General features: G+C 38.7%; 1 protein-coding gene across 1 annotated transcript in view; it reads left to right on the forward strand.

Annotated features, from left to right (window-relative positions):
• The window catches only part of cdh23 (cadherin-related 23), a 271,367-nt gene that overhangs the window by 161,547 nt on the left and 82,120 nt on the right, over positions 1-27,700 (forward strand). The window contains 3 exon segments of the mRNA XM_051916257.1: positions 2,333-2,482; positions 3,969-4,127; positions 23,401-23,465. Coding sequence (XP_051772217.1) covers positions 2,333-2,482; positions 3,969-4,127; positions 23,401-23,465 — 374 coding nt within the window.

Genomic DNA, 27,700 nt, shown 5'->3' on the forward strand with positions numbered 1-27,700 from the left:
CTGGTCCTCTCTCGTCCTTCTCTTTCATCACTCCTCCTTTTATCCTCCCGGAGGGACTCGAGACCGGTGTGGTGCCCAGGTGACACTTGTTAGCACTTGCGCCACCAACCTCGCTCTGCTTCCAAGGCTCTCGGCCCCGCCCTGCTTGCCACAAATACCATATCAATTATCAGAAGTATTTATTGAAACAGGTTGAACCGATTGGCAATGATGCCCTCTCATACTGGTAAGTCGCAAGCTTGAATAACTAAATCACTCTTTAGGAAGCTCAATGGCCAAATAAAAAGCATATTAAAACCGTTGCAATATTCCTAATGTTGCTTAATTTTATATAACCAGAAAAATAACTGCAAATACATTCTAAACATTCACTATATCACCCAGCTCTAGCAAATATACTAGTATACAGGGTTTGCAGGTCTAGTATGTTGGTTTGTCAGTGCCTGTGTGTGCGCGTGAGATCAGATAAGAGCAAAACCCTCAACCCATCTTCTCCTTTTTTTGTGTGAGAGAGAGATTACGGCAAAAAAAAAGAAAGAGAGAAGGAGACTCGAAGAGATGGAGTGATTGTAAAGACAGATAAATGTGGACTTAGTAGAGATAAGCAGCAAGTAAACACACACAATAATCAATCACAGATTCTTCTCACCATGCTCAACATTATTGCTTTTTGAGTGTGTTTGTGTATGTGTTTATGTTTGGGGGGGAGTGGGTATGCACTCCTCACTTTCCGTCTGAACTATATTCCACATATTTCTTCTCGTCATAAGTTGTTTTGACAGCTCACGCAACTGTGTGGTTTTCAGTCAGCAGATCTCACCATCACTGTAACCACCAGCTGTCTCACTCACGCATTAGCATTGTGTTTAATCAGAGTGTGTGATGCAGCCTGTGTACAGTATGAAAATTGCACTTTCTAAGATAGTGATGAGTCATCATTGAATTTACTTCCTGCCATATGTCCTGTCTTCCCCTCACCGGCCTCACGGAAGAGAGAATGACACTAATGAGGGACTTCCTGTCATCTCTCCATTTGCTTGGGATATCTCTGTACCTGTAACAGCAACAAGAGACAGAAATTATTATTGCAGAACATTTTATTACTTTATTATGTGAGGTTTGAAGTTTTATTTTGAGTCCATCCGATAAAATCCCTGTCAAAACACACACACATTTGTTAGAGTGACGAGAGAGGAACTTTTTGCAGGTGTGATGTACAGTGGATGCTAAATTTGGATTTTTTTATGAGACTTAAAGTTTTCACTCATGATTCCTTTAAGCATCAACATCGTCTCAAATTGGGAGAAATGAAAGTAGACACACATGAGTCACATGAAATCAATATTGACAATACTTTTTATGGATTATTTAAGGATTTATTATTAATGATTTGTCTGTGCACATCATTATTTTTTTAAAATTCATGTGCCCTCATAGACTTAATCAAAATAACTTCCCCTCCCTTCTATGATGATAAGGCAAGGGCGGGGCAACCTGTCACTCATCTGAGTTCGACCAATAGGAAACCACAACCATCCAATCAATTCCCCATGGTCAAAATCAAGTTCCGCCCTACATTTTTTTTGTTTGAGAAGCCGTTTCATTCGGATATAGTACTTCACAATAGGCAAAAAAAAGACTATCGCAACTATCCATTTCATGCAGACTTTAAAATGAATGTAGATACTGCCGCAAGGGCGGGGCAACCTGTCACTCACATGAGATCGACCAATAGGAAACCACAACCATCCAATCAATTCCCCATGGTCAAATCAAGTTCTGCCCTACATTTTTTCTTGTTTGAGAAGCCGTTTCTTTTGGATATAGTACTTCACAAAAGGCAAAAAAAAAGACTATTGCAATTTCCGTTTCATGCTGACTTTAAAATAAATGTAGATACTGCTGCAAGGGCGGAGCAACCTGTCACTCACATGAGATCGACCAATAGGAAACCACAACCATCCAATCAATTCCCCATGGTCAAATCAAGTTCTGCCCTACATTTTTTCTTGTTTGAGAAGCCGTTTCATTCGGATATACTTCACTATCGCAGCTTCCATTTCATGCTGACTTTAAAATGAATGTAGATAGCAGCTCAGAACATTTGGATGAGAAATATTTTAATCATGTTTAATTTTGATTGCAGACTTTGACATCTGGGCACAGTCTGAGATGATGTTGAGATCTCTTGTGAAATTTTTGACACTAACAAGGTTTTTTTTTCTTTGGAGAAACACCGGAGGAGGAGAAAAGTTTGCTGCTCAGCTCTGGACAATGAAATACAAAATAAACAAATAATAATGGTGCAAAATGACTGTGTCTGTCTCTACAGGGGGTGAACAGCATGTTTCAGGTGGTCCTGACAGGAAACAACTCTGAGCACTTCAGCATCTCTCCCACATCAGTGCAGGGCAGAGCTGACCTCCGTGTGCGTGTGGCCATCCCGCTGGACTACGAAACCATCAGGAGCTACAGCTTTTCTGTGAGTGTAGAAAACACATATTCATTCATACAAATTTACTACCCAAATCATACTTACTTAATCATTGGATGATCTCATCAGTATTTATAGGTGCATTCAAAAGTTTGGGGTCGGTAAGATTTTTAAATGTTATTGAAAGACGTCTCTAATGCTCACCATTTAAGGCTTCATTTATTTGATGAAAAATACAGTAAAAACAGTAATATTGTGAAATATGGCAATTTGAAAGAACTGTTTGCTTGTCTATTTTAATACATTTTTAAAAAGTTATTAATTCATGTGCTGGCAAACCTAAAAAAAACATTCCAAATCATTCCAATTTGCTGATTTGGTGCTCAAGAATGGTCACAAATACTTACAATACCAGTATATAAGCAAATATGTATAATATGCATTAGGCAAAATGTGTCCTAATATCGAATTTAATATGAGATGCAGATAACATTACACATTACATGAACAACAGTAAAGCTCTGTCTTTTCTCAAGTGCAGTGGATCTGTGCCCTTTTTATTTAAACATTTAGAATACACTGAGACTAGATGATCATGCTTGGGTAGTGTTTTTAGGGAAATAAACAGAGATTTAGAATGGGGAAAACGAAATACAAATCGATTATTGGCAGTGCTGTCATGCTGCTGGAGTTCAGCTGTGTTTTTGCAGTTGATTTAGTTTAAATGACTGGAGCTGTTCCCTACAGCGATGGACTTACTAGCTGAACTGACAAATGACTGCAATCTGCACCAGCACAAAACACTCTGAAACTGTTGTAGACCCATACAGGAGATTCATTCAAACAGGCACTCCTTCAACCAGTTTGTAGCCTTGTTTCTTGCAAACATCTGTTCTAATTCATCTAAAACTCACAATTCTGAGAGAAAAAAAAAATATATATATATATATATATATATATATTTATATATTTTTTTTTTTTCTCAGAATTGTGAGTTTATATCTTGCAATTCTGACTTTATAACTCGCAATTGTGAGTTATGAAGTCAGAATTATGAGATATAAACTTGCAATTCTGAGTCTTTTTTCCTCAGAGTTTGACTTTATAATTCGCAATTGCGAGTTTATACCTCACATTTCTGACAATTCACTACATCAGAAATATAAAAGTCTCATAAAAGTGATGTAAAACAGACACTTTAGATTTAAAATATTGGTTCTGCTCCAAAACCTAGGGAAACCTGCTGTTTAGTGCCTATGTAGGCAGCTGTCTACTAAGGGAGCATTCTAACTGAAATGTATCCTCATGACTGATTTGAAAAGCTTGACATTGGCAACAATAATATTGTCTGTACAGTTCATAGAACACACAAATACTATGTAAAATAGTTCATTTTAATTAGTGTAATTAGTATGAAATATAAATCTTGGATGATGCTTTAAAATGCATCCTCTATAGGTTTTTGGTGTTTTTTTTTATGTGATGTTTTGATGCTGATGGTGGCTGTGGTTACATTTCTGCTTTTTTTCTGCAGCTGTATGCCAACGAGTCTCTGTCGGAGCATGTGGGGTTTGCTCGGGTCTTCATCGACCTCATCAACGAGAATGACAACAGGCCGATTTTCAGCCAGGCACTTTATAACATCAGTTTACTTGAGAGCACCGCTCCTGGAACGTCTCTACTGCAAATAAAGGTGAACACACACACCGATTGCTTTCTCCAGGTGTATTAGAACTACATGATGTTGCTTGTAACATTGGTGAAGTAGGGCCTTCAGTGATGTGGAATACGGGGATAGAATTAAGGAATACAGTCATAAAAATTTACTTTACAGTATAACAGCAAATTTTGGATGAAATCAAAAGTAGGCTATACAGACTAGTAGACTAAATATGACTTGTAGTGAGACTAGTAATATGGACTAGTGTCTGTGAATATTAAGGCACAAAAAGACTGCTATTTAAATATGATGTTCTGCGTGTCTCTGTGTGAATGAGTACTGTGGTTTTATCTACTTCGCATACTCAAGCATGCATTTAGCGTCTGCCATCTCGCTATTTGAGGACATGAAAACATGAATGTCATCTCCAGAGCTGCTCTGAGAATCACTTCACAAGCATTTTACCATTTCATTTGAAGGAAAAAAGAAAAAAAAAACTATTGTCATATCATATATATACACACAGAAACTCAAAGGTCTTCACAACAACCTGTCAAAAGTTTGGCTTAACTTGAATAAATTGTGACAGAAATATATTGCTATTGTACAGTGGATTGTACTTCTTAAAATAATAATAATAATATAGTTTTTTTTAGGGAGTATCACCCAGTTGTCTACCATGTTTTAATTTAAAAAGTAAATTAATAAATTAAAGTTTTATGAATTCAGTTGATTAGACATGCTGAAAACCATGAAACCATTGAAATTGAATCCAGAAAAATTCAAACAAAAACAAATTTGGGACAAATAAAACAGAATTTGGGAAAAAATTTAGACCCTACAAATGTTAGCCTAGACCCTAAAAAAATTGTTTTTAAAATATATGTCAAGATTTGAGTTAATTAGACATGCTTTTTGAATACTACAATTTGATTTAACCATCGAAACAAAATCCAAAAAAATTTAAATTGAAAAAAGATTTCTCTCCTTTTCACAGTGTCACGTCATTTATTTGATTTCAGCACACACACTGTTTCCAGAGCGCTGAAGGTCATCCCACACTATAGGAGTATAAATCACTGTGAACAACCACATGCAGCTCATAAATTCAGCCTATTATCACTCTCCCTCTGTCACTCTCACTCATGGATGCTATGGAGATCAATACTGATCGATACGCAGTCCAGGCTCTGGATTCAGGTGCTGGACGGGTGTCTGTGCAAGCAGATGATGGTGCTATTGGGGCATTTGTGGCCTAATGGTTAGAGAGTCAGACTGGTAACCCGAAGGTTGTGGGTTCAAGTCTCAATACCGGCAGGAAATAACTGAGGTGCCCTTGAGCAAGGCACCTAATCCCCAATTGCTCCCAGGGTGCCACTGCTCTGGTTGTGTGTGTCCACAGTTTGCAGTGTGTGTTCACTACTCACTACTCCTAAAGTGTGTGTGCTAATTGGATGGGTTAAATGCAGAGGACAAATTCTGAGTGTATGTTACCACACTTGGCCTTCACATGCCACTTTCACTTTTTCACTTTCACTATTTGTGAAAAGCCGCTTAGAACTTTTAAACAAAACTTTTCTGTTTAATATTAAAGGGGTCATATCAAGACGAGTCAAGTTTTCCTTGATCTTTTGAGATCAAAGAGCATTATGTACTATATGTGCATTATGTACAGAACTTCCTCTGCAGTCCAAAAGGAGCATTTATTGGAAACAAACAATCACATATTCAATGGCAAATAACTACTAGTCAGAAATTTGGCCCGTGATTAGGATGGATTTGCAATGTAGATTCATGAGGTAATAAAAATGCATATTATTACCTCATTGCCAACATTAGGAAAGACTGGTTGATGTTTCTAAATCTCTGATCATTTTGATTGGACTTTAAATGCTTTAAATGTTCCAACTCTATGAGCGGACTTCAATAGGAAAAAAAGAGAATGACGTCTTTAAAAGGGCCAAAGTGAAAAACATGATTTTTTTGCTCTTTTATACCTCTGAGGTTAGCCAATCAAACGCAAGACAGACACAATTTGCATACAAACAGCTTAAAGGTAGGTACGGTAGTTTCATAAAAGGGTCAGAGAAGGTGAAAAATGTAAATTATGATGTTTCAAGATACTTTGACTAACATTATAAGTGGGTTCAGAAAAAATGAAATAATAAATTGGATGTCTCTTTTACACATCTGTTTTATGTTTATGAGTGTCCAATTCACATTAAATTTAAATTTTTTGTTTTTTGTTACTGTAATTTGTGGAGGAATTATATTACATTTTTATGAAAATAATAACACAATGCAAAAGAAGAAAACAAACAAACAAACAAACAAAAACATGATGGTCCTAAAATAAGTTTCATTAAAATTTAACTGATTTTAGGGTGAGCACTGAAGTTCAGAAGTTTGGGGTCAGTAAGATTTTTTAAAATGTTTTAGAAAGAGGTCACCAAGGTGCTCAGCTAGGCTGCATTTATTTGATCAGAAATATGGTAAAAACAGTAATATGTGAAATATTATTACAATTTAAAATAACGATTTTGTATATTTAATATATTTAAAAATGTAATTTACTCCTATGATCACAAAGCAGAACTTTCAGCAGTCACTTCAGAAATCCTGAAAATGTTAATATTCTGATTTGCTGCTCAAGAAACATTCCTTATATATTTATATCAAGTCAAACCAAAATTTATTCAGACACCTTGAACATTTCATTTATTAATACAGTTTATTCACTATAGTTTTAAAAAATATTAATAAAATATGACAAGGTCTCAGAGTTAAACAGTGTCAGAAAAAAAAATCATCTTAATTATGTCAGATAACACTTTAGCAAAACATGGTCAGGTCAAAGTGTCTGAATAATTTTTGGTTCCAAATTTTTATCAATTTTATTGGTAGTCCACTGTATGAAGAATTTTTGGGTATAATATGTCACAGTTTACTTTATTTTGCTATCCTCACTTACATAAATGAACTATAGTGTCCTGCACCCACTAGTAAAACTATATCAAAAATATCAAAAGAGTTTTGGTTTGACTGTATATATATATATATTCTCTCTCCTCTTCCTCTCCATCTCTGATGAGACATTTGTGTGTGGCAGTGAGTCTTTTATGTCGATAAATGCTGTCTGCTCTTTGTCACTGGCTCACTCATGACATGTAACAGCCTGTAAAGTCAATAGAGTGGTAACTTTACCCACAATGCCCCGAGGAGAAGCTGAAACACAGTTATGTGGCATCAGCCTTATGATTACTCACTGTTCTCTTTTTCTCTGAACTTTTTTTTTTTTTTTTTTTGTAGTATCTCAATTCTCTCTTTTCCTCACCAAACATCAACTTCAAACAGCTGCTATAAAGAGCTTTAAACAGTCGGTTGATTCTTGTGTTCTCAGATTCTTCATTTTCTTCACCTAAATCTTTAACACTTTTCCTTGTGTCACTGTTATTTCCTTCAGGAATTGCAGATGTAGTTGTGTCTGTACCTCTTATTTTGTCTCTGAGGCTCTGTGTGTGTTAAACAGATGTCTGGGCTGTTGCTGATGTGCTGCTGGTAACTCACTTGAGCAGTTTAGAAAAAGAAAACACACACACACACACACACATCCATATGTTCCAACATATACATTTATATACCTGTCAGATATATGTCAGCTCTGACTCATTATGATGGATGCTCTTTTTTCTCAAATTGTTTAAATTTCATTTCTAGTTGCAGTCAGTAAATTTAGTTAGTTGTTTAGCTGACCGTTTTATATATGTATATATATATATATATATATATATATATATGTATATATATGTATGTATGTATATGTGTGTGTGTGTATATATATATATATATATATATATATATATACACACATATATATACTGTGTATATATATATATATATACACACACATATATATACTGTGTGTGTGTATATATATATATATATATATATATATATATATACACATATATATACTGTGTGTGTGTGTATGTATATATATATATATATATATATATATATATATAATGTATTTGGGATTTATATGTCTATTTATGCAGCAGCAGCATATCTTACATGTTCACAGCGTATGTGTGAATCTATTAGCAGTAGCAAGTCCATACTTGCTCTGCAGCAGCAGCGTAGCAGATCTAGTCCACAAGACCAAATACATACATTAACATTGCCATTTTCAATGCCATACTGCTGTATGTCGTTCAACCCCTAGTGTGTAATTATATATTATGTATAGTGTATATATCTTTATATACACTATATATCTTTTTTATTTCAAAAGTTCTATTTAGTATTTCTAAGTAAAACACTTTCAGACACATTAAGCCAAGTGCTGGAGCAGATCATTCTGTCAGAGCTGATTGTTCTTTAAATGCTGTTTTTAGTCTGTCTTTCAACTTAATCTGTGCCCGGGAACCCAGCCCAAGGAGCTTAGAGTCTGAGTAGCTGGATTGTGGGCTATGAGTGTGTTTGTAAGACTGCTGGAGACACTTTCTCCCTTAAAAGAAGAGCTCACAAACCCAAAGGCCATATCACTCCACAAATCACTCATCTCTATGCCACTAATGCCACCAAACAGAATTAAATTGAAAATTGAGTGGCCCAGTTGCTATAACATTGGATTAAAATAAGTGAGGGCCGGACTACCTGTTCGTTTGATCCAAGTAGTCAAGGTTTGGCTGGTTATTATGGCCTAGTTAGCACCTACTTGTAGATACCATCACTGCACCATTGTGTATAATAATTATATTTGCATTTTTTGGTACTTCTAGTAGCATAGGAATTACACTATTTTACCGGGACATATCCTTAACCTGTTAAGCATTTTTTTCCCCCGGTCTGTGAAAATGATCACGTGTTCTTGTGCCAAAAACATAATTTATTTTTTTTCATGATCACTTTCCAACCTCTCACCGACCTTTAGAATCAACTGTACCTTTAAGCCATCATATGTAAATGACCACTGTTATGCTAAAGTTTTCACATCTGAAATGAGTTACAACACAGAGAGTGCAGGTTTTCTGTCGGGTTCACTCTTTCCTAATGCTAGGATTCTTCGGAAAGATATGCAGAGCCTTAGGTACTACGCAGAGCACTCTTATGTTTTATTTCAAAAGAGCAAGAAAAGCCTTTTTTTCTTATATTTTTCAATGACATGGCCACTTTAACACTATTCCAGACTATATCACCCCATAAATATAGCCTCATTAACCCTTAACGATTACATATTACCTGTTCATATTATCTGAATTGTGAATCTATGCTGTCTGTCTTTTTAACATCGTCATAAAAGCTCTATTGTTTCATTAAGTGAGTTTAATGCTGCGATCCTGCAGCACGGACCCCGTAAAATCAGCAGCAGACTCACGGCTCAATGGCATCGACTTTGACGGTGCGCCATTATTGCACGAGCTGTTAAAGCAGGTGGGATCCAACACATTCACTGTGACGTGAGTAACGTCAATTAGTGAGTAAGCAGGTGTTTACCTGGTGGTGTTTCCCCAGCTGTTTTTGACTAATGTATCTCTAGAAGCCCCATCATTAAAGTTTTGAGAATGTAGTTCTACCTGTGTGGTTTTCAAATTGGTCACTTGATTGGGCACATGATGCTGCTTTAGGCATCTGCCTGTGTAGGCAGCACGGAAGCTCACTAGTTTATTTAACAGAACCTCACTTTGCAGAACTACACTATCTACAGTGTAGTTTCAGCAGAAACATTGTATGTAGCACTACAGAATCACGGCTTCCACATCACAGCTGTGAGTGTGTTTGTGTACCGTAAACTACTGTATCTGACAGTATGAGACGGTTGTGTCTGCAGGCAGTGAGACGATCTGCTCTTGGTGGAGTCATAGCTAAACATGGCTTATTTCTTTGAGAGATCTAGTGCAGCAGGGGTGTCCATATCCTGTCATGTGATCTAGAGCTACACTATATTGACAAAAGTCATTAAATTCAGGTGTTCCAATCAGTTCCATGGCCACAGGTGTATAAAATCAAGCACCTAGGCATGCAAACTGCTTCTACAAACATTTGTGAAAGAATGGGTCGCTCTCAGGAGCTCAATGAATTAAAGCGTGGTACCGTGATAGGTTGCCACCTGTGCAATAAGTCCATTCGCGAATTTCCTCAATACTAAATATTCCACGGTCAACTGTTAATGGTATTATAACAAAGTGGAAGCAATTGGGAACAACAGCAACTCAGCCACAAAGTGGTAGGCCATGTAAAATCACAGAGCGGGGTCAGCGCATGCTGAGGTGCACAGTGCTATTGACAGAAAGTCACTAATTTTCTGCACAGTCAATAGATACAGACCTCCAAACTTAGTGTGGCCTTCAGATTAGCTTAAGAACAGTGCGTAGAGAGGTTGGCAGGAGAACGGTACATGCCTGACTGCAGTGTGCCAAATGTAAAGTTTGGTGAAGGGGGGATTATGGTCTGGGGTTGTTTTTCAGGGGTTGGGCTCTGGCCCCTTAGTTCCAGTGAAAGGAACACTTAATGCTTCAGCATACCAAGACATTTTGGACAATTTCATGCTCCCAACTTTGTGGGAACAGTTTGGGGATGGCCCCTTCCTGTTCCAATATGACTGTGCACCAGTGAGCAAAGCAAGGTCCATAAAGACATGGATGAGTATGAGTTTGGTGTGGAGGAACTTGACTGGCCTGCACAGAGTCCTGACCTCAACCCGATAGAACAGCTTTGGGATGAATTAGAGTAGAGACTGTGAGCCAGGCCTTCTCATCCAACATCACTGCCTGACCTCACAAATGCGCTTCTAGAAGAATGGTCAAAAATTCCCATAAACACACTCCTAAACCTTGTGGAAAGCTTTCCCAGAAGAGCTGAAGCTGTTATAGCTGCAAAGGGTGGGCCAACTCCATATGAAACCCTATGGATTAAGAATGGGATGTCATTAAAGTTCTTCTGTATGTAAAGGCAGATGTCCGAAAACTTTTGGCAAAATAGTGTACCTCTGTGAGATTTGTTCATTTTGTCATGTAAACTACTCACAACTCACAATTGCCGTTTCTGTGCCGAGTGAGACTCAGTAGTTCAGTAACAGTAGATATACGAAATCGCTGAACAGTTGGGTAGATACAACATGATTAAATGTGGAGATAATTAAAGCAGCATCAAAACTTCAAAAAATGAACACATTTATGAACATCGCCCTCAAATGTATATACTGCTATGTGAGCTCATAATATAAGGCACAAATTAAATGTAATATTTATCTGGAATTTAATGCCCAAATAAATGCGAGTTCTGCTCATTTGTTTTAGAAAACAGGTGCCATTTTGCGTTAGTAGGTAGAGTACACTGGATTACATTTAAGTGTGTAAAAAAAATTACAGATTTCACATTCTGGCATTTGTTTTATGTGCTGCTGCCTTTATCATATTCACATTGTTGCACATGGGGATTCCACCTTTTATTTTTTATTTTTGGCAACTAATTTAATGTTAAACATTCAGTGTTTAATTTTTTAGTTGCAAGTTTTTGAAGCAGATTGTACAGTCTAGGATTAAGGAAAAAAATGATCAGATTCACTCAGTATTACTTGATCTATTCCACCACTACCTTAATTACAATTAAGTAGAATTAAATTATGTTTTGGTATCAGAGTTCAAAAGGAACACGTTATAATGATCTACCCAGTTAGCATGAGAGGAGGCCTATATATACCTACTGTAGCCGACTCACCTATGTTCCTCGACAGTTTTCTGCATCCCTCCACTATCCTGACTCCTCACTCTTGGCTAGTTCCTATCCCAGCCAGGAATACTCTAGGTTCAGGCCAAATTCCAAGCTCGGAGCCCTACCCTCGGACAGCATGCCAAATATGCATACTCTGCATATTTACTCTGTTTATTTGTAAGTGTGAACTCGTGAACTGTATTCACTTTTGTTGTAGGCACTAAAACAGTGCTGTACTTTATAGTCGAACTCATTTTTTATGTTTGAATAATGAACATTTCTGTGCCACCCCAGTCTGGTTGATGGCCCCTGCCTGGCCACCCCTATGGAAATATCCTGGCTCCGCCACTGGTCACATGATCTGTCTAATATGCTGATTTGCTCGCTTGTTTGGCATTTGACAAGTGTTGATTTTGGACCCTGTTTAAGAGTGAGTCATTTGTTCTGTCCACTTTATAGTTTATAGTGCACTTTTATAGTGTAGATTCATGTATGTTTTATTTTGTTTAGTATACATCAAGTAAATAATTTGTTATCACTGAGTCATAAATCTTATACTGAGGGAAATATTTTTACACAATGTGTATCACTGACCAGATGCCCCTTATCATTCATACATGAAGTGTGACTTTAGTGTAGTTTTTGTGGCCATTTTTGTTTAAATATCTTTTTTTTTTTTAAAATAACTTAATTTATATTGTGCTTTATACTGTACAGATTGTTTAAAAGCAGCTATAAGCAGCTCTACAGAAGACAACAGTGTCGTTATTCACTCTGTCAGTTCAGTGTTGATTCAGTTCAGTTCAGTAACAGTATCGATGTTGCAAAATTCATCAATAATGAAAAATGTAATAGCTATAAAGCAGCTCTGCAGAAAACAGTCATCATCTTGCTCAATTCAGCTCAAAATTGTCAAAAGTGTCAGTGCAGTCAAATTGTTAATGCAGTATTACTGATTATTAAGTAACCCTAACTAAGCAAGCTAAATGCAACAGTGACAAGGAACCCAAACTCCATCTGGTAACTGAAATGGAGAAAAAGCCTTGGGAGAAACTAGGCTCAGTCGGGGGCCAGTTCTCCTCTGGCTCAATGAAAGAACATGGTATGATTTATTCCAGGCTGCATCACAAGTCAGATTATGGATTGATATCATTTTAATTTTTTCTGTTATATAATCTTACCCGTTTTGTCTTATTCCATGGGATGATTTTTTTTTTCTATCACTTTTTTGAGCATAACTCTCTCTAATAAATTTGTTATTTTCAAACAGGCATTTTTTGCAGTGTAACACAAAGTTGTGCATCACAAAACCCCATATACACTTATCCTATTGTGTGTTTGATAAAGCATTCGTACACACACAGAGACATTGTTTAATATTTATCAGTGATGGCAGTGGTTATCATTATAAATATTTATAGTGATTTAGTTTGTATGTGTCTCATGAGATGAGGGCAGCTCATATCTGCTAAATTGCTTCTTTGTTTTTAGTCTGTCTTTTGGCTGTGGTTTGTTTGCCTCTCTCCATGTCCTATTTATTATTTTCACTTGCATTGATACACACTCTTTTCCTTCAGCCATTATAGCACTAATGGGTTTCTGTTCCTTTGAGTGTGTTTGTGTTTGTTGGTTCATGGTTTGAATCTGTGTGTGTTTGGAGTGTGTTATTGTGGATTATGTTTGTGTTTTCTCCTTGAGTTGTGGGTTTTTGTTAATGTGTGTGTGTGTGGTCCTGGTAAACCCTACCTACACAAAGATAGTATTACCAGTCATTTTGGGGGACATTTTTTGGTGCCCATGAGGAAAACAGCTTATAAATCATACTAAGTGATCTTTTATGAAAAAGTAAAAATGCAGAAGGTTTTCTGTGATGGTACAGTAACAATCTAATACTTGCATTACAGTTAATGAAGGATCTATAGTTTTGACATAAGTGGTCATATTTCTTTATCTGGGTTTCTGTTCTCAGTTTTCTCTCATCATTCTTTGCTTTCAATCTTAATTTTCTTCCCTTTAATCATAAAGAGCAAGAAGGAGGACAGTCACTGATGATGGTCTGTCTATAAATTATTATAGCTGCTGGCTAAATACAAACCACATATTCATGTTGCCAAATCTCTCTCTCTGTCAATTCTGGTATAGTTTGGCTGTGTTGTTCATGTCACACTCATTTTAATCCCTCTTTTTTGTTGTTGTTATGGCCAAATGTGAACGGAAAGCTGATCTATCTCTCTCTCTGTCCACAGCACATCTCTTCTTTCTCCTCCCTTTCTTCCTCTCTCTTTGAATCACTCTTTTACTCATTTTCTTATCACGGTCCTCCAGTTTGTTAAGACGTTCATCGTGTGAGTGTGTGTGTTTAGTTAATTGCTGTAATAGGTTTATTCAGTAAACAGTTGATAAGACTCAGACATCGCCCTGAGGCAGCACTTGTCTTTCCTGTTGTGTGATGATTTTTGCATGGAAAAAAAAGTATTTTTTAATTATTAAAAAAAATGACAATTATATATACACACCAATCAGGCATAACATTATGACCACTGACAGGTGAAGTGAATAACACTGATTATCTCTTCATCACAGCACCTGTTAGTGGGTGGGATATATTAGGCAGCAAATGAACATTTTGTCCACAAAGTTGATGTGTTAGAAGCGGGAAAAATGTCAGGATTTGAGCGAGTTTGACAAGGGCCAAATTGTGATGGCTAGACGACTGGGTCAGAGCATCTCCAAAACTGCAGCTCTTGTGGGGTGTTCCTGGTCTGCAGTGGTCAGTATATGTCAAAAGCGGTCCAAGGAAGGAACAGTGGTGAACCGGCGACAGGGTCATGGCCAAGGCTCACTGATGCACGTGGGGAGCGAAGGCTGGCCTGTGTGGGCCGATCCAACAGGCGAGCTACTGTAGCTCAAATTGCTCAAGAAGATAATGCTGGTTCTGATAGAAAGGTGTCAGAATACACAGTGCGTTGCAGTTTGTTGCGTATGGGGCTGCATAGCTGCAGACCAGTCAGGGTGCCCATGCTGACCCCTGTCCACCACCAAAAGCACCAACAGTGGGCATGTGAGCATCAGAACTGGACCATGGAGCAATGGAAGAAGGTGGCCTGGTCTGATGAATCATGTTTTCTTTTACATCACGTGAATGGCCGAGTGCGTGTGTGTCGCTTACCTGGTGAACACATGGCACCAGGAGGCACTATGGGAAGAAGGCAATCTGGCGGAGGCAGTGTGATGCTTTGGGCAGTGTTCTGCTGGGAAACCTTGGGTCCTGCCATCCATGTGGATGTTATTTTGACCTACCTAAGCATTTATTGTTGCAGACCACATACACTTTTTCATGGAAACTGTATTCCCTGGTGGCTGTGGCCTCTTTCAGCAGGATAATGCGCCCTGCCACAAAGCAAAAATGGTTCAGGAATGGTTTGAGGAGCACAACAACGCGTTTGAGGTTGATTTGGTCTCCAAATTCCCCAGATCTCAATCCAATCGAGCATCTGTGGGATGTGCTGAACCCGGAGTCTCCACCTCAAAACTTACAGGACTTAAAGGATCTGCTGCTAACATCTTGGTGCCGGATACCACAGCACACCTTCAGGGGTCTAGTGGAGTCCATGCCTCGACGGGTCAGGGCTGTTTTGGCAGCAAAAGGGGGACCAACACAATATTAGGAAGGTGGTCATAATGTTATGCCTGATTGGTGTATATGGCCAAAAAGGCAAGTTACAGGTTTTATTTTAATTAGAAATATATTTTAAAAAAATACATAGAAAAACAAAAAGCTCACAGGAAAAAGCATACACTGACTACAACATAATCAATTATTAATATTTTGTTGGTTCTCTCTTGCTTTTGCATTTAACAGATATTTAATAATATTTGAATAAAGGGTAAAGGTGCCATCACTTTTGGCCGCTACTGTACAATACAGTGAATTGGTCATGCATTGAACTGGTTGTATTGTCATGGATAATTTGGACTTAAATGATTTTGCAAGTTTTGATTAGTTAAAATGTGCATGTATGTGTGAAAGTGATTGCTTATATCATGCAATTGGCTTTATTTTACTGTGAATTATAGATGAGAATATTTCTGACAGAGAGGTTGAGGTGTTGTAAATGCCCTTTATGTTTAGTATATTCTTAAGGTAATTCTACTACAGACCAATCTTACCCCTAAAAGAAAACCTTTTGCTGCTTGAGAATGAATAAAATATATATAGCAGCTTTTTATTCATTATGAATCACCTTTCCTTTTGGGTGTCCCCATAAGGATGTTTAGTTGGATTGTAACTTCTGGAGACATTTCTCAGCTAATCTCGGTAGATTAGTGAGGCCCTTAGGGTCTCAGAGGAGTGTAGGCCTCTATGCGTGTGTGTTTTGGCAGATTGCTCCATTGGATTAATGTGTCACTAACAGCTTAGTCACAGATTCACTTTGACCACCGAGACTAATACTCTCTTTCCACACTCTCATCTGAGTGTCCTAATAAGTCGAATTTACTCAAAACATTTGACGAAACTTGTTCCATCAAATTAATTTAGTAAATGATGTCTCTCAAACTTGTCATTAAGTTCACCTAATGTGTTTTTTGCAAAGAGTGAACTATATAACTTAAGCAAAGTTAACTAATTTCCGCTCAGTGTTTCTGCTCAGTTGATTGTTTCTAAATCATTGACTCCAAATTAACATGAGCTTAAATATAATCATCATATTAATTATATTGTGAAATATTATAGCAATTTAAAATATCTGTTTTCTATTATAGTATATTTAAAAAGTTGTGATGTCAAAGCTGAATTTTCAGCATCATTACTCCAGTCTTCAGTGTCACATGATCCTTCAGAAATCATTCTAATATGCTGACTTGCTGCTAAAGAAACATTTCTTATTATTATCAATGTTGAAAACGGTTTCCAAAATAATATTTCTGTTGCGGTCATGGCTCAAACTGTTGTTGGGTGTGTGTGGTCTTATAGTGAATGAAAAGAGACTTTTTCATTCTGTTGATAGTCTCTTGTCTCATCTGTCACAGCTGGATCTCTATTGAGGGTTTCTCCTCACCCTGGTGTCACTTTCGCTTTCTTTCACACTGAGATGTTGTCTGACATGTGTCAGTCAGAGAGAATCGTCTTTTAAGGGTTTGGTCAAAACTATCAGGTGCACATTCAGGCCTGTCTTCAGGCCATTACTCTGCTCTCTCATTGAAGTTTTACTGTCTTTGTGTTTCTGTTGGGCTGCTGTCTGGAGTTTCAGGTGTGTGTGTCTTTGCACAGGAAGAAGGGATGGAGGAGAGAGAGAGATGCTATCACCTCTGCCATCCTCTCTCCGCTCTGATCCCTGTCTATCTCACCTGACCTGCATTAAGTCTCCTGTCATCGTAGCGACTGTTGTCACACTAACACCTGGAGCCCGGCACTGTCATCACTGCACTTATGGGCCTGTCAATCACACGCACAGAGAGAGATAAACAGAGAGAATTGTGAGGGCAGAGACTGAAGAAAGGGGAGGATTTTGTTTGTGCAAAAGGGCATGAAGGAGCAATAGAGAAGACAATAGAGAGAAAAAAATAGACTCTTTCATGTATTTTTTCTTTCTGTTTTTTTGTTTGCTGGTTTGTTCGGTTGTTTATTTGCTCTTTTTATGTTTATTTTGTTAGTTTATCCTGAACTTTGTAATTTAATTAGTTTATTTGTTCATTCTCTCTTTCATTTGTTCTTTTCTTTTGCCTTTCTGTGATTTGTTCATGTTTTTATTTTCCATTTGTTCATGTTTTTATTAGTTTGTTTGTATTTTGTTTCTTTGTGAAAAGTGTATATAAAACAAAGCTATCGGGAAGATTAAGTCTTTGATTTGTTTCTTTCTTCTTTCTAGTTTTTGTTTGTTAATTTGTCTGTTTTCTCTTTCTTTGTTTGTTCCTTTTATTTATTTTTTTCTTTAATTGTTTGTTCTTTACCTTAGAAATAATTCATTTGTTTATTTGTTTGTTCATTCTCATTTGTTTGTTCTTTTTTGTCTCTTTTTTGTGCTCTTTCTCTCTTTTATTTTCTTCCTTTTTTTCTTTTGTTTGTTTGTAAAAAAGTGCGTAATCGAAGGCTATAGAGAAAACGAAAGAAAGATTCAGCATTTAATTTGTTTGTTCTTATCTTTTGTTTGTTTGTGTTAATGGTCTGTTTTTTCTTCGCTTTTTGTTCCTTTTATTCTTTTTGTTTTATGTTTTTTAACCTTGTTTATTTTGTCTGTTTGTTTGTTCTTACTCTTTTCTTTCTTCTTTAGTTTATTTGTTCATTGTTTATTGTTTGTTTTCATCACTTATTCTTTCTTTTTATTAATTTTGTTTTATTGGTTAATTTGTTCTTTTATTTGCTTGTTTGTTTGTTTCTTCTCTCACAGTGATTGGCTGAATCTATTCACAGGTTTATAGTGAGCTCATTGGCTATTTATTTGGTTATTAAGATGAGAGAAGTGAATGTTGCGGTCCATGTCACAGTGAAACTCTGCCAGATTTTTTGTTGTTGTGTTTTGTAACAAACTGTTTTGGCCAGTTGGCTGAATACATTGTAGCGTGGCACAAGGCGAGTGGTGGTCATAATCCACAAACACACACATAAAAACACACACAGAGGGGTGAGGTCATCATAAGGGCACGTTTGAATCATGGATTCTAATAGTGGCACTGACAGCAGCACACACTCACACAACTCCATGACCCTGTACACCAGCAGCAGCGCCAGTCAACTGAAACACCATTACCAGCGCCCAGCCGTGATCCATCAGAGAACGCTCACGAGAGAGAGAAATTAAACAACGAGCTCTTACATTATACGCTTACCTTGACATCAACATCAGCACCCAAAAAAATTAAGCATAACTGTTAAAGAACATCAAATTTGACATTCCATTTCAATGAGAATCAGCCAAAAATAATTTAATCAGGAACAGAGTCCATCACACTGTACAGGCATGAGCTCTGGGATTCACACACATCAAAAGGGATTTTGTGAAATGCGACAAACACCAAATATAGACTCTGCAGGCAGACTCCTGCAAGAATAACCCGTGAATGTAGCGTAAAACACTATATACAGACTTAAGACTATACATTTTTTGCAGAGCTCTGGATTAAACTGCAGTTACGTCAGATTATTATTGAAACGCAGATGATAGAATTTCAAACAGAAATGACTGGAATTAAGTCGCACCCTTATCTTTGATCATACAAATACAGTAGTTCTAGTTCTGGATGCTGATTGGTCAATTTCACCCATGCTAAATCTGATTAGCTGGCTTTACACAGTTTTTGTGTATAATTTTTTTTTATTTTTTTTTTTATGAGTTTGTAAAACAACGTTATCATTATGCAACATTTTAAACCATCGGAAGCTTATGTTATCACATAACCTTGTAATATTACATGCTTAATTCAGCAAACAGCATCTGGTCATCATTTCATTTCGATAATAAAACATGATATATATATATATACAGTCAAACCAAAAATTATTCAGACATTTTTGATATTTTTTTACTAGTGGGTGCAGGACACTGTAGTTCATTTATGTAAGTGAGGATAGCAAAATAAAGTAAACTGTGACATATTATACCAAAAATTCTTCATACAGTGGACTACCAGTAAAATTAATACAAATTTGGAAACAAAAATTATTCAGACACTTTGACCTGACCATGTTGTGCTTAGGTGTTATCTGACATAATTAAGATTAATTTTTTCTGACACAGTTTAATTCTGAGATCTTGTCATATTTTATTAACATTTTTTTAAACTATAGTGAATAAACTGTATTAATGAATGAAATGTTCAAGGTGTCTGAATAAATTTTGGTTTGACTGTGTATGTGTATATATATATATATATATATATGTCTTTTGGGAGTCAGTTCAAATGTTTTTTGGCACTCATAAACAGATCTACATTAAAATATATACATGTACATTTATAAATTAATTTATTAAATAAATTAATTTATTTATGACGCTGGAAATGGAAGGTAAAATCAAGTGTCAGGTGGGGGAAAAAGTAGTTTTGAGGTACCAGGCTGCTACAATGAGCACTTTATAGGAAGAACCAGTTGCTGATGTTTGCGAGGCTCATATAAAATAAAGATATATTTCTGTTTGAGACACTTAAGGCCCCGATATACTTCAGGCAAATATGAAGAACAAACTGTTTTGACATCATTTCAAACAAAATCAATTCAAAACAAGTTTGTTTTGTGTTCATGTCGGGAGTTCGAAACAGCTTGCCAAAGCGAACTTTACAGAATATTTCGCTCTGGCTGGTAAACACCTTCGAACTGCCATTAGTCCATGGTGATTACATAATAGGTAGGTGCGGCTCTGAGGCTCCACCTTCTTTAACATGAGAATCTTCTCCGGTTCATTTCTTCTGTTGAGTCAGTTAAGGTCAGACACGAGTAAAAACATCAACACACTGGAGAGCTGTTTTATAGTAGAAAATATAGTTGAAATTCTAAATGAAAGAGACACTGACCCTGTTTTTTGTGTGTGTGTGTGTGTGTGTGTGTGTGTGTTTATTACTGTAAAGCTGCTTGTTTTTAAGCAATCTATTGTATAAAGGAATAGACGTGACGTGACTGCAGAATTGCTGAGCTCGTGCAAACATCCACATCACTATGAACAGATGCTTTCTAAACTACTGTTTTCTCACCACTGTCATTTTTGTTGTGTTTATTTTGTTATTGAGAGGAAAGCATGCGGCACATATTTACATATTCATCTAAACTTCGTCGTGAGTATATCAGTGCTTTTACTAGCAAGTAAACAAGATATCCTCATAAACACTTTTATGTTCTGCATTGTTTTTGTCATATCCATGAAATAATCTTTAATATTTTTCTATTTGGATGGCTGGATAATACATTTATTTTCCACTAATTTGTCTAATGTTGTCTATATAACCTGTCTCAGTTATTATGGCCTCATTAATTTCTGCCCATAAAGGTCACGTAAGGAAACAAACTATGGTTGGTCACTTTAAATGTCATCAGATGGTCTCTTCCCATCTAAGTGGCCGGTTCTTGGCAGGATTAAGCTGCAAATTAGACCAGACGTTTACTATTGGCAAGGTCTGGCTACATGAGGCTATTGAGAATGCAACCATGTATGTGTATAATTACAGCAAATAGCTGCGGAAAACTCTACAGATCAGATTCAGCCCACCAAATCAAGCCCCAATAACAAATGTGCTGCTAACAGACACCTGCACATCTGCTTTGATGGATTATCATTTCCAAAAAAGAAACAAGTTCTCTTTATATCAGGATCTAACAGATGTTACACTTGGCGTTTGTGGTTTGTGTGTGTCTGTGTGTGTGTGTGTTTGAAAAGTGTCACTTGTCATATTCTATTTTTCCTTCACACACATACGCAGCTGTGCTGTTGTTTCTGTGGTAACTTGTTTTTTTTACCCCTTTGTATTAATTTGCATAAAGATACAAGCCAGGTTTGAATCTGTTTCCCTTCAGCACTGAAGAACTTTATTTCTACATGCACACACACATTTTATGCAGTCTGTACACTATCTACTTCACTGGGATATCTGTAAATATTCCTGTGCTGTATTTATTATCAAATGCATTGTCATTTTGGTTTTTGTGATGTTGACTAGATGCCAAATTCAGCATCTGTCACTGTGGATTCTGGAAACACTTTGTCCCATTTTCAGGAGAAAAATGTAACATGCTTTGATTATGCACTACAGTTCAAAAGTTTGTCATTTTGTTAGTACTTATATTGTTTGTAATTTTGTTTATTTAGTACAGCAAGGCCACATTAAATTGATCAAAAGTGACAGTAAAGACATTTAACATCTGGAAGTCTTGGTTTTCACAAAAATTTTAAGCAGCACAACTGTTTTCAATATTGATAATAACAAGAAATGTTTTCTGAGCACCAAATCAGCATATCAGAATGATTTCTGAAGGATCATGTGACACTGAATTCTGGAGTAATGATGCTGAAAATTCAGCTTGGTTTGGTCATAATGGTTTTTATTGTATTTTTAGTCAAATAAATGCAGCCTTGGTTAACATAACAGACCTCTTTCAAAAACATTACAGGGTTAGTTCACCCAAAAATGAAAATTCTGTCATTAATTACTCACCCTCATGTCGTTCCAAACCCGTAAGACCTTCGTTCATCTTCGGAACACAAATTAAGATATTTTTGATAAAATCTGATGGCTCAGTGAGGCCTCCATTGGCAGCAAGTTAATTTATGCGAACTCCCAGAAAGGTACTAAAGTTATATTTAAAACAGTTCATGTGACTACAGTGGTTTAACCTTAATGTTATGAAGCGACGAGAATACTTTTTGTGCGCCAAAAAAACAAAATAACGACTTTATTCAACAAAATGTAGTGATGGGCGATTTCAAAACACTGCTTCCTGAAGTTTCAAAGCTTTATGATTCTTTTGTTTCGAATCAGTGGTTTGGAGCACTTAAAACTGCCAAAGTCATGTGAACCATTGAAATTTTGAAACACTTATGACGTAACAAAGCCTTGTTTATTGAAACCATATGACTTTGGTGCTCCAAACCACTGATTCGAAACAAAAGATTTTTAAAGCTTCGAAGCTTCATGAAGCAGTGTTTTGAAATCGCCCATCACTAGATATTGTTGAATAAAGTCGTTATTTTGTTGAAAGTGTAAATAAACTTGCTGTCAATGGAGGCCTCACTGAGCCATTGGATTTTATCAAAAATATCTTAATTTGTGTTCTGAAGATGAACGAAGGTCTTACGGGTGTGGAACGACATGAGGGTGAGTAATTAATGACAGAATTTTGATTTTTGGGTGAACTAACTCTTAAAAAAAATCTTACTGACTACAAATGTTTGAATGGTAGTATAATTAAACTATTTCTTTCCATACTAAAAAATATATATATAAATTTCACTATTTTACCTAGTATTTGTATGTTATGTATTTTTATGCTTATTAGAGTTTAGCAACATGCTAAAATTAAACCTTATGGTAATCAATTGAGTCAAGACTCCCGTCAATGCACTTCATGTGAGGAGCACTAATTGTATAGCATGTATAGTTGCTGTCTATGTAGAACGCTTCAAATCGAGTAGACAGCAAGACAGCTCACTAGGTTTTTAAAGAGCAGCAAAATAAAAAAAAGTGAGTGCAGAGGTGTGGGTCAACATGTCAGTGAGACCACTTACTATATGTGTTGTCACTCATCTTTCTTTTACTTTAAAGCTTTCCTCTTTTATAAAGGTGGTTCTGACAATTTAAGAGTGGAAGGTGAAGTAAAATCTTGTGTTGTTTTAGGGTAGAGGACAGGGCGGCCGGTTCATGCCAGCCCATCTGGTGTGAGGAGAGTTCTTACCCTTATGGTGCTTCCTGAAGAGTATGTGTGTGTGTGTGTGTCAGCGTTAATCGTGCAGAACAGAGTACTTTGTAGTGTAGGACAGGGGATGCTGACACCATCATCTCAATATTAAAACACCCTCAACACAAACACACACATTCACATACAAAACAACCAAAAGTATGTATCTTATTGATGTTCATTGCTCTCTGTTTGTGTGTCTCTCTGCAGGCCACGGATAATGACATTGGCACGTTTGGAGTGGTTCGGTATTACTTCAGCGATGAGCCAGACCAGTGAGATTATCATTCATTAACATACTGTGACCTTTCACACTGATGCAGCATCCTGTTTAATTCATTAATTTCCTCTGATTAATTTAATCCACATCTCTGTAGATTTGCATGCCTTTCTCTCCTTTTCCTATAGACTGATTTCTTCCATGGCTGTGTTTGGAATGGAATACTAGCATGCTGTTTACTGCATACTAAACAGTATATACTGTCATATGATTTTTTAGTATTTTGTTTGCAACAATACACATTTCAAACCAAAGTAGGCTTATGCTACATTGTCACATAACAGCACTATATTATTACTATGAATTTAATTCAACATGCAACATACAGTTATTAGCTCATTTCAGTAATTAAAAGTGTTATTTTGCATTTTTTATATATTTTTATAATATATAATTTGGTTGGTTGATTGATTGATTGATTGATTGATTGATTGATTGATCAATTGTGTAAATGTCTTGTGGAAGTCCCGTTTTTTTTTTTTTTTTTTTTAAATCGAGAAACACATTTTAAAATACATTTATTTACAATTACATTGATTAATTAGTTTATGGAAATAGAAGGTGAAATCAAGCATACTGCATTGTGGGATAGTATACAATATACTGCATATTTTTGCAAATTATACTGCAGATATAATAAGATTAGTTATTGGTTTACAGAATATTTGTATACTTTGCAGTGTCTTTATTGTTAACTAAAACTATTAAAACTATTTTTAATAATGATTAATTAAATTAATTAAATTAATAACTTAATTTAATAATTTTCAATTGAAATAAAGCTGAAATAAAATAAAACAGTGTAAATATTAGATTAAAAAACTTAAAAAAAAAAAAAAAAAAAAAAAATATATATATATATATATATATATATATATATAGATGTTGCCTTCAAGTTGAGGTCCTAAATTACTAAAACTGATATAAAAGTAAATCAAAGCTAAATTGAAATATTTACAAAAAATGGCAAAAGCCCATAACAAAAGTACTAAAACGTCTCGGTTACAAAGGTAACCCTCGTTCCCTGAAGGAGGGAACGGAGACGTACGTCGGACAGACCGACGAATAGGAATCTCGCTAGAGAGGCCAATCTACTTCGAGTGTAACTACAACGAGCCAATGCACATTGGCATGCAATCATATGCATCAGCTGCTTGCCTCGCAGCGCGGGTATATAACGAGCAGCAGGTGCGTTGCATCTTCAGGTTTTCGCTGAGGAGCCGAACCGGATAGGCGGCAGCATCAGCGGGGTACAGCGACTGTGGCGACGGGACGTACGTCTCCGTTCCCTCCTTCAGGGAACGAGGGTTACCTTTGTAACCGAGACGTTCCCACTCAGTCGGTCACGTTCGACGTACGTCGGACAGACCGACGAATAGGAATCCCTACCAAAGCGCCACAGGGGCTGCCCCCTTCCAGCGCTCTGTTGTAAGCCACCTGAACCCCCTTGCCTACGGACGGTGGGACAGGGCTAACACAGAGAGTGTCGATCACTGCTGTTCCCCAAAACCCATTCAGTGAGACTGTGGATAACGCTGGGAAAGCGTACCCTTCCGCTGGGAAGGGAACGCTGCGGAAGCCACATCCTTCCCCGAAGGAGTTATGTGGAGAAGTACATATGGACTAACCCGTAGGCTGTACTACATATGGAAGAACTGGGGTGACTCCAACTCGATGAGAGGTGGGTTCTCCCAGAGGGAAAGACACGGGCTTCGTTTAGGAGCAACCGTGGAACTAGACATATGGGATCCCAGTAGGGTCACACATATGGTACCCAGCCTAAACCCGGTTCTCAAGGATACAACGGAGTATAGGCCTAGCGCCAGACGCTCCGCCACGTCGGCTGCCGAAGGGAGATCGGAGGACTCAACAGGGTCTGCCTTGTAGGGACTCTCTGGAGAAAAAAGCGCATGTAAGCGCAGCAAGCCGACACTAAACCGGGGCCTCTCCGTGCCTCTGACCTGAGGTGAGAACACGGGAGGAGACCGGCTCGACACGAAGGCTATAGAATCTAGCGAACGTGTTAGGTGTCGCCCAGCCCGCAGCTCAACAGATGTCTCTTAGCGAGGCGCCACGAGCCAGCGCCCAGGAAGATGCGACGCCTCTCGTGGAGTGCGCATGCAGCCTGAGCGGGCAGGGCACGCCCTGAGCTTGGTAAGCCCGGGCGATGGCATCCACTATCCAGTGGGCCATCCTCTGCTTGGAGACAGCCTTTCCCTTCTGCTGGCCTCCGTAACAGACAAAGAGCTGGTCTGAGGTCCTGAAGCTTTGAGTTCTGTCTATGTACAGTCGCAAAGCGCGAACTGGACAGAGCAAAGCCAGGGCTGGGTCTGCCTCCTCCGAGGGCAGCGCTTGCAGGCTCACTACCTGGTCCCTGAAGGGAGTGGTAGGAACCTTGGGCACATAGCCAGGCCGGGGTCTCAGTACCACATGGCCGTCACCCGGCCCGAACTCCAGGCACGATTCGTCGACCGAAAAAGACTGCAGGTCCCCTACCCTCTTGATGGAGGCCAATGCAACCAGCAGCAAAGTCTTCATAGACAGAATCTTTAAGTCTGCTGATTGCAAGGGCTCAAAGGGAGCAATCTGAAGTGCTCTCAGCACCAGAGCAAGGTCCCAAGAGGGTATGGAGGGGGGACGAGGAGGATTTAACCGCCTCGCCCCCCTAAGGAACCTGACGACCAGGTCGTGCTGACCAACAGATTTGCCATCTATGTGGTCATGATATGCGGAGATAGCAGCAGTATGGACTTTGAGGGTGGAGGGGGACAGCCTACGCTCCAACCCCTGCTGCAAGAAGGAAAGCACGACACCGATCGAGCATCTTCGGGGGTCCTCTCGACGAGAAGAACACCACTCGACGAACAGGTTCCACTTCAAGGCGTAAGCCCGTCTCGTAGACGGAGCACGCGCCGAAGCGATGGTGTTAAGTACCTCGGGGGGTAAGTCACCTAGAACCTCCGCGTCCCGTCCAGGGACCAGACATGGAGTTTCCAGAGGTCTGGACGCGGGTGCCAGAGAGTGCCCCGTCTCTGAGAAAGAAGGTCCTTCCTCAGAGGAATGGGCCAGGGAGGGGCTGTCGTGAGGAGTGAGAGTTCCGGGAACCAGGTCCGGTTGGGCCAATAGGGCGCAACTAGCAGGACCTGCTCCTTGTCCTCCCTGACTTTGCACAGGGTCTGTGCAAGTAGGCTCACTGGGGGAAACGCATATTTGCGAAGGCCCCGGGGCCAGCTGTGCGCCAGTGCGTCTGTTCCAAGTGTTCCCCCGGACAGGGAGTAAAACAACCGGCAATGGGAGGTTTCTGGTGAGGCAAACAGGTCTACCTGAGCCTCTCCGAACTCTCTCCAAATCAGCTGGACCACCTGGGGGTGGAGTCGCCACTCTCCTGGCAGCGCAGCTCGTGAAAGCTCGTCGGCCACACGGTTGAGCACACCGGGAATATGAATGGCACGAAGCGACCTCAGATGCTTCTGACTCCAGAGGAGGAGATGGCGGGCGAGTTGCGACATGCGACGGGAGCGTAGACCACCTTGACGGTTGATGTACGCAACGGTCGCAGTGTTGTCTGTCCGGACCAGTACATGCTTGCCCCGTAGCGGCCCTTTGAGGCGGCTCAGAGCAAGGCGTACCGCTAGCAACTCGAGGCAGTTGATGTGCCAATGCAGATGGGGGCCCGTCCACACCCCTGACACTGCATGCCCGTTGTACGTGGCACCCCAGCCCGTGGCAGAGGCATCCGTGAATACCACAGCATGCCGGGACACCTGCTCTAGGGGTACTCCAGCCCGAAGAAACAAGGGGTCCGACCACGGGCTGAAGGTTTGGCGGCACTCCTGAGTGATTGCCACCCGGAACGTGCCGCGTTGCCACGCCCATCTCGGGACCCGGCCGTGGAGCCAGTGTTGAAGCGGTCTCATATGAAGCAGACCGAGCGGGGTTACTGCCGCTGCGGCTGCCATATGCCCCAGGAGCCTCTGAAAAAATTTCAGTGGAACCGCTGTCCTGCCGTTGAACGTATTCAGGCAGTTCAACACCGACTGAGCACGTTCCTTTGTGAGGCGTGCTATCTGTTCGACCGAATCCAACTCCATACCGAGAAAAGAGATCCTCTGCACCGGGGCGAGTTTGCTCTTTTCCCAGTTGACCTGAAGACCCAACTGGCTGAGGTGTCTGAGCACCAAATCCCTGTGTTCGCACAACTGATCCCGGGACTGTGCCAGAATGAGCCAG

Source organism: Ctenopharyngodon idella, chromosome 13 (assembly GCF_019924925.1).
Source record: "Ctenopharyngodon idella isolate HZGC_01 chromosome 13, HZGC01, whole genome shotgun sequence".
Taxonomy (NCBI): domain Eukaryota; kingdom Metazoa; phylum Chordata; class Actinopteri; order Cypriniformes; family Xenocyprididae; genus Ctenopharyngodon; species Ctenopharyngodon idella.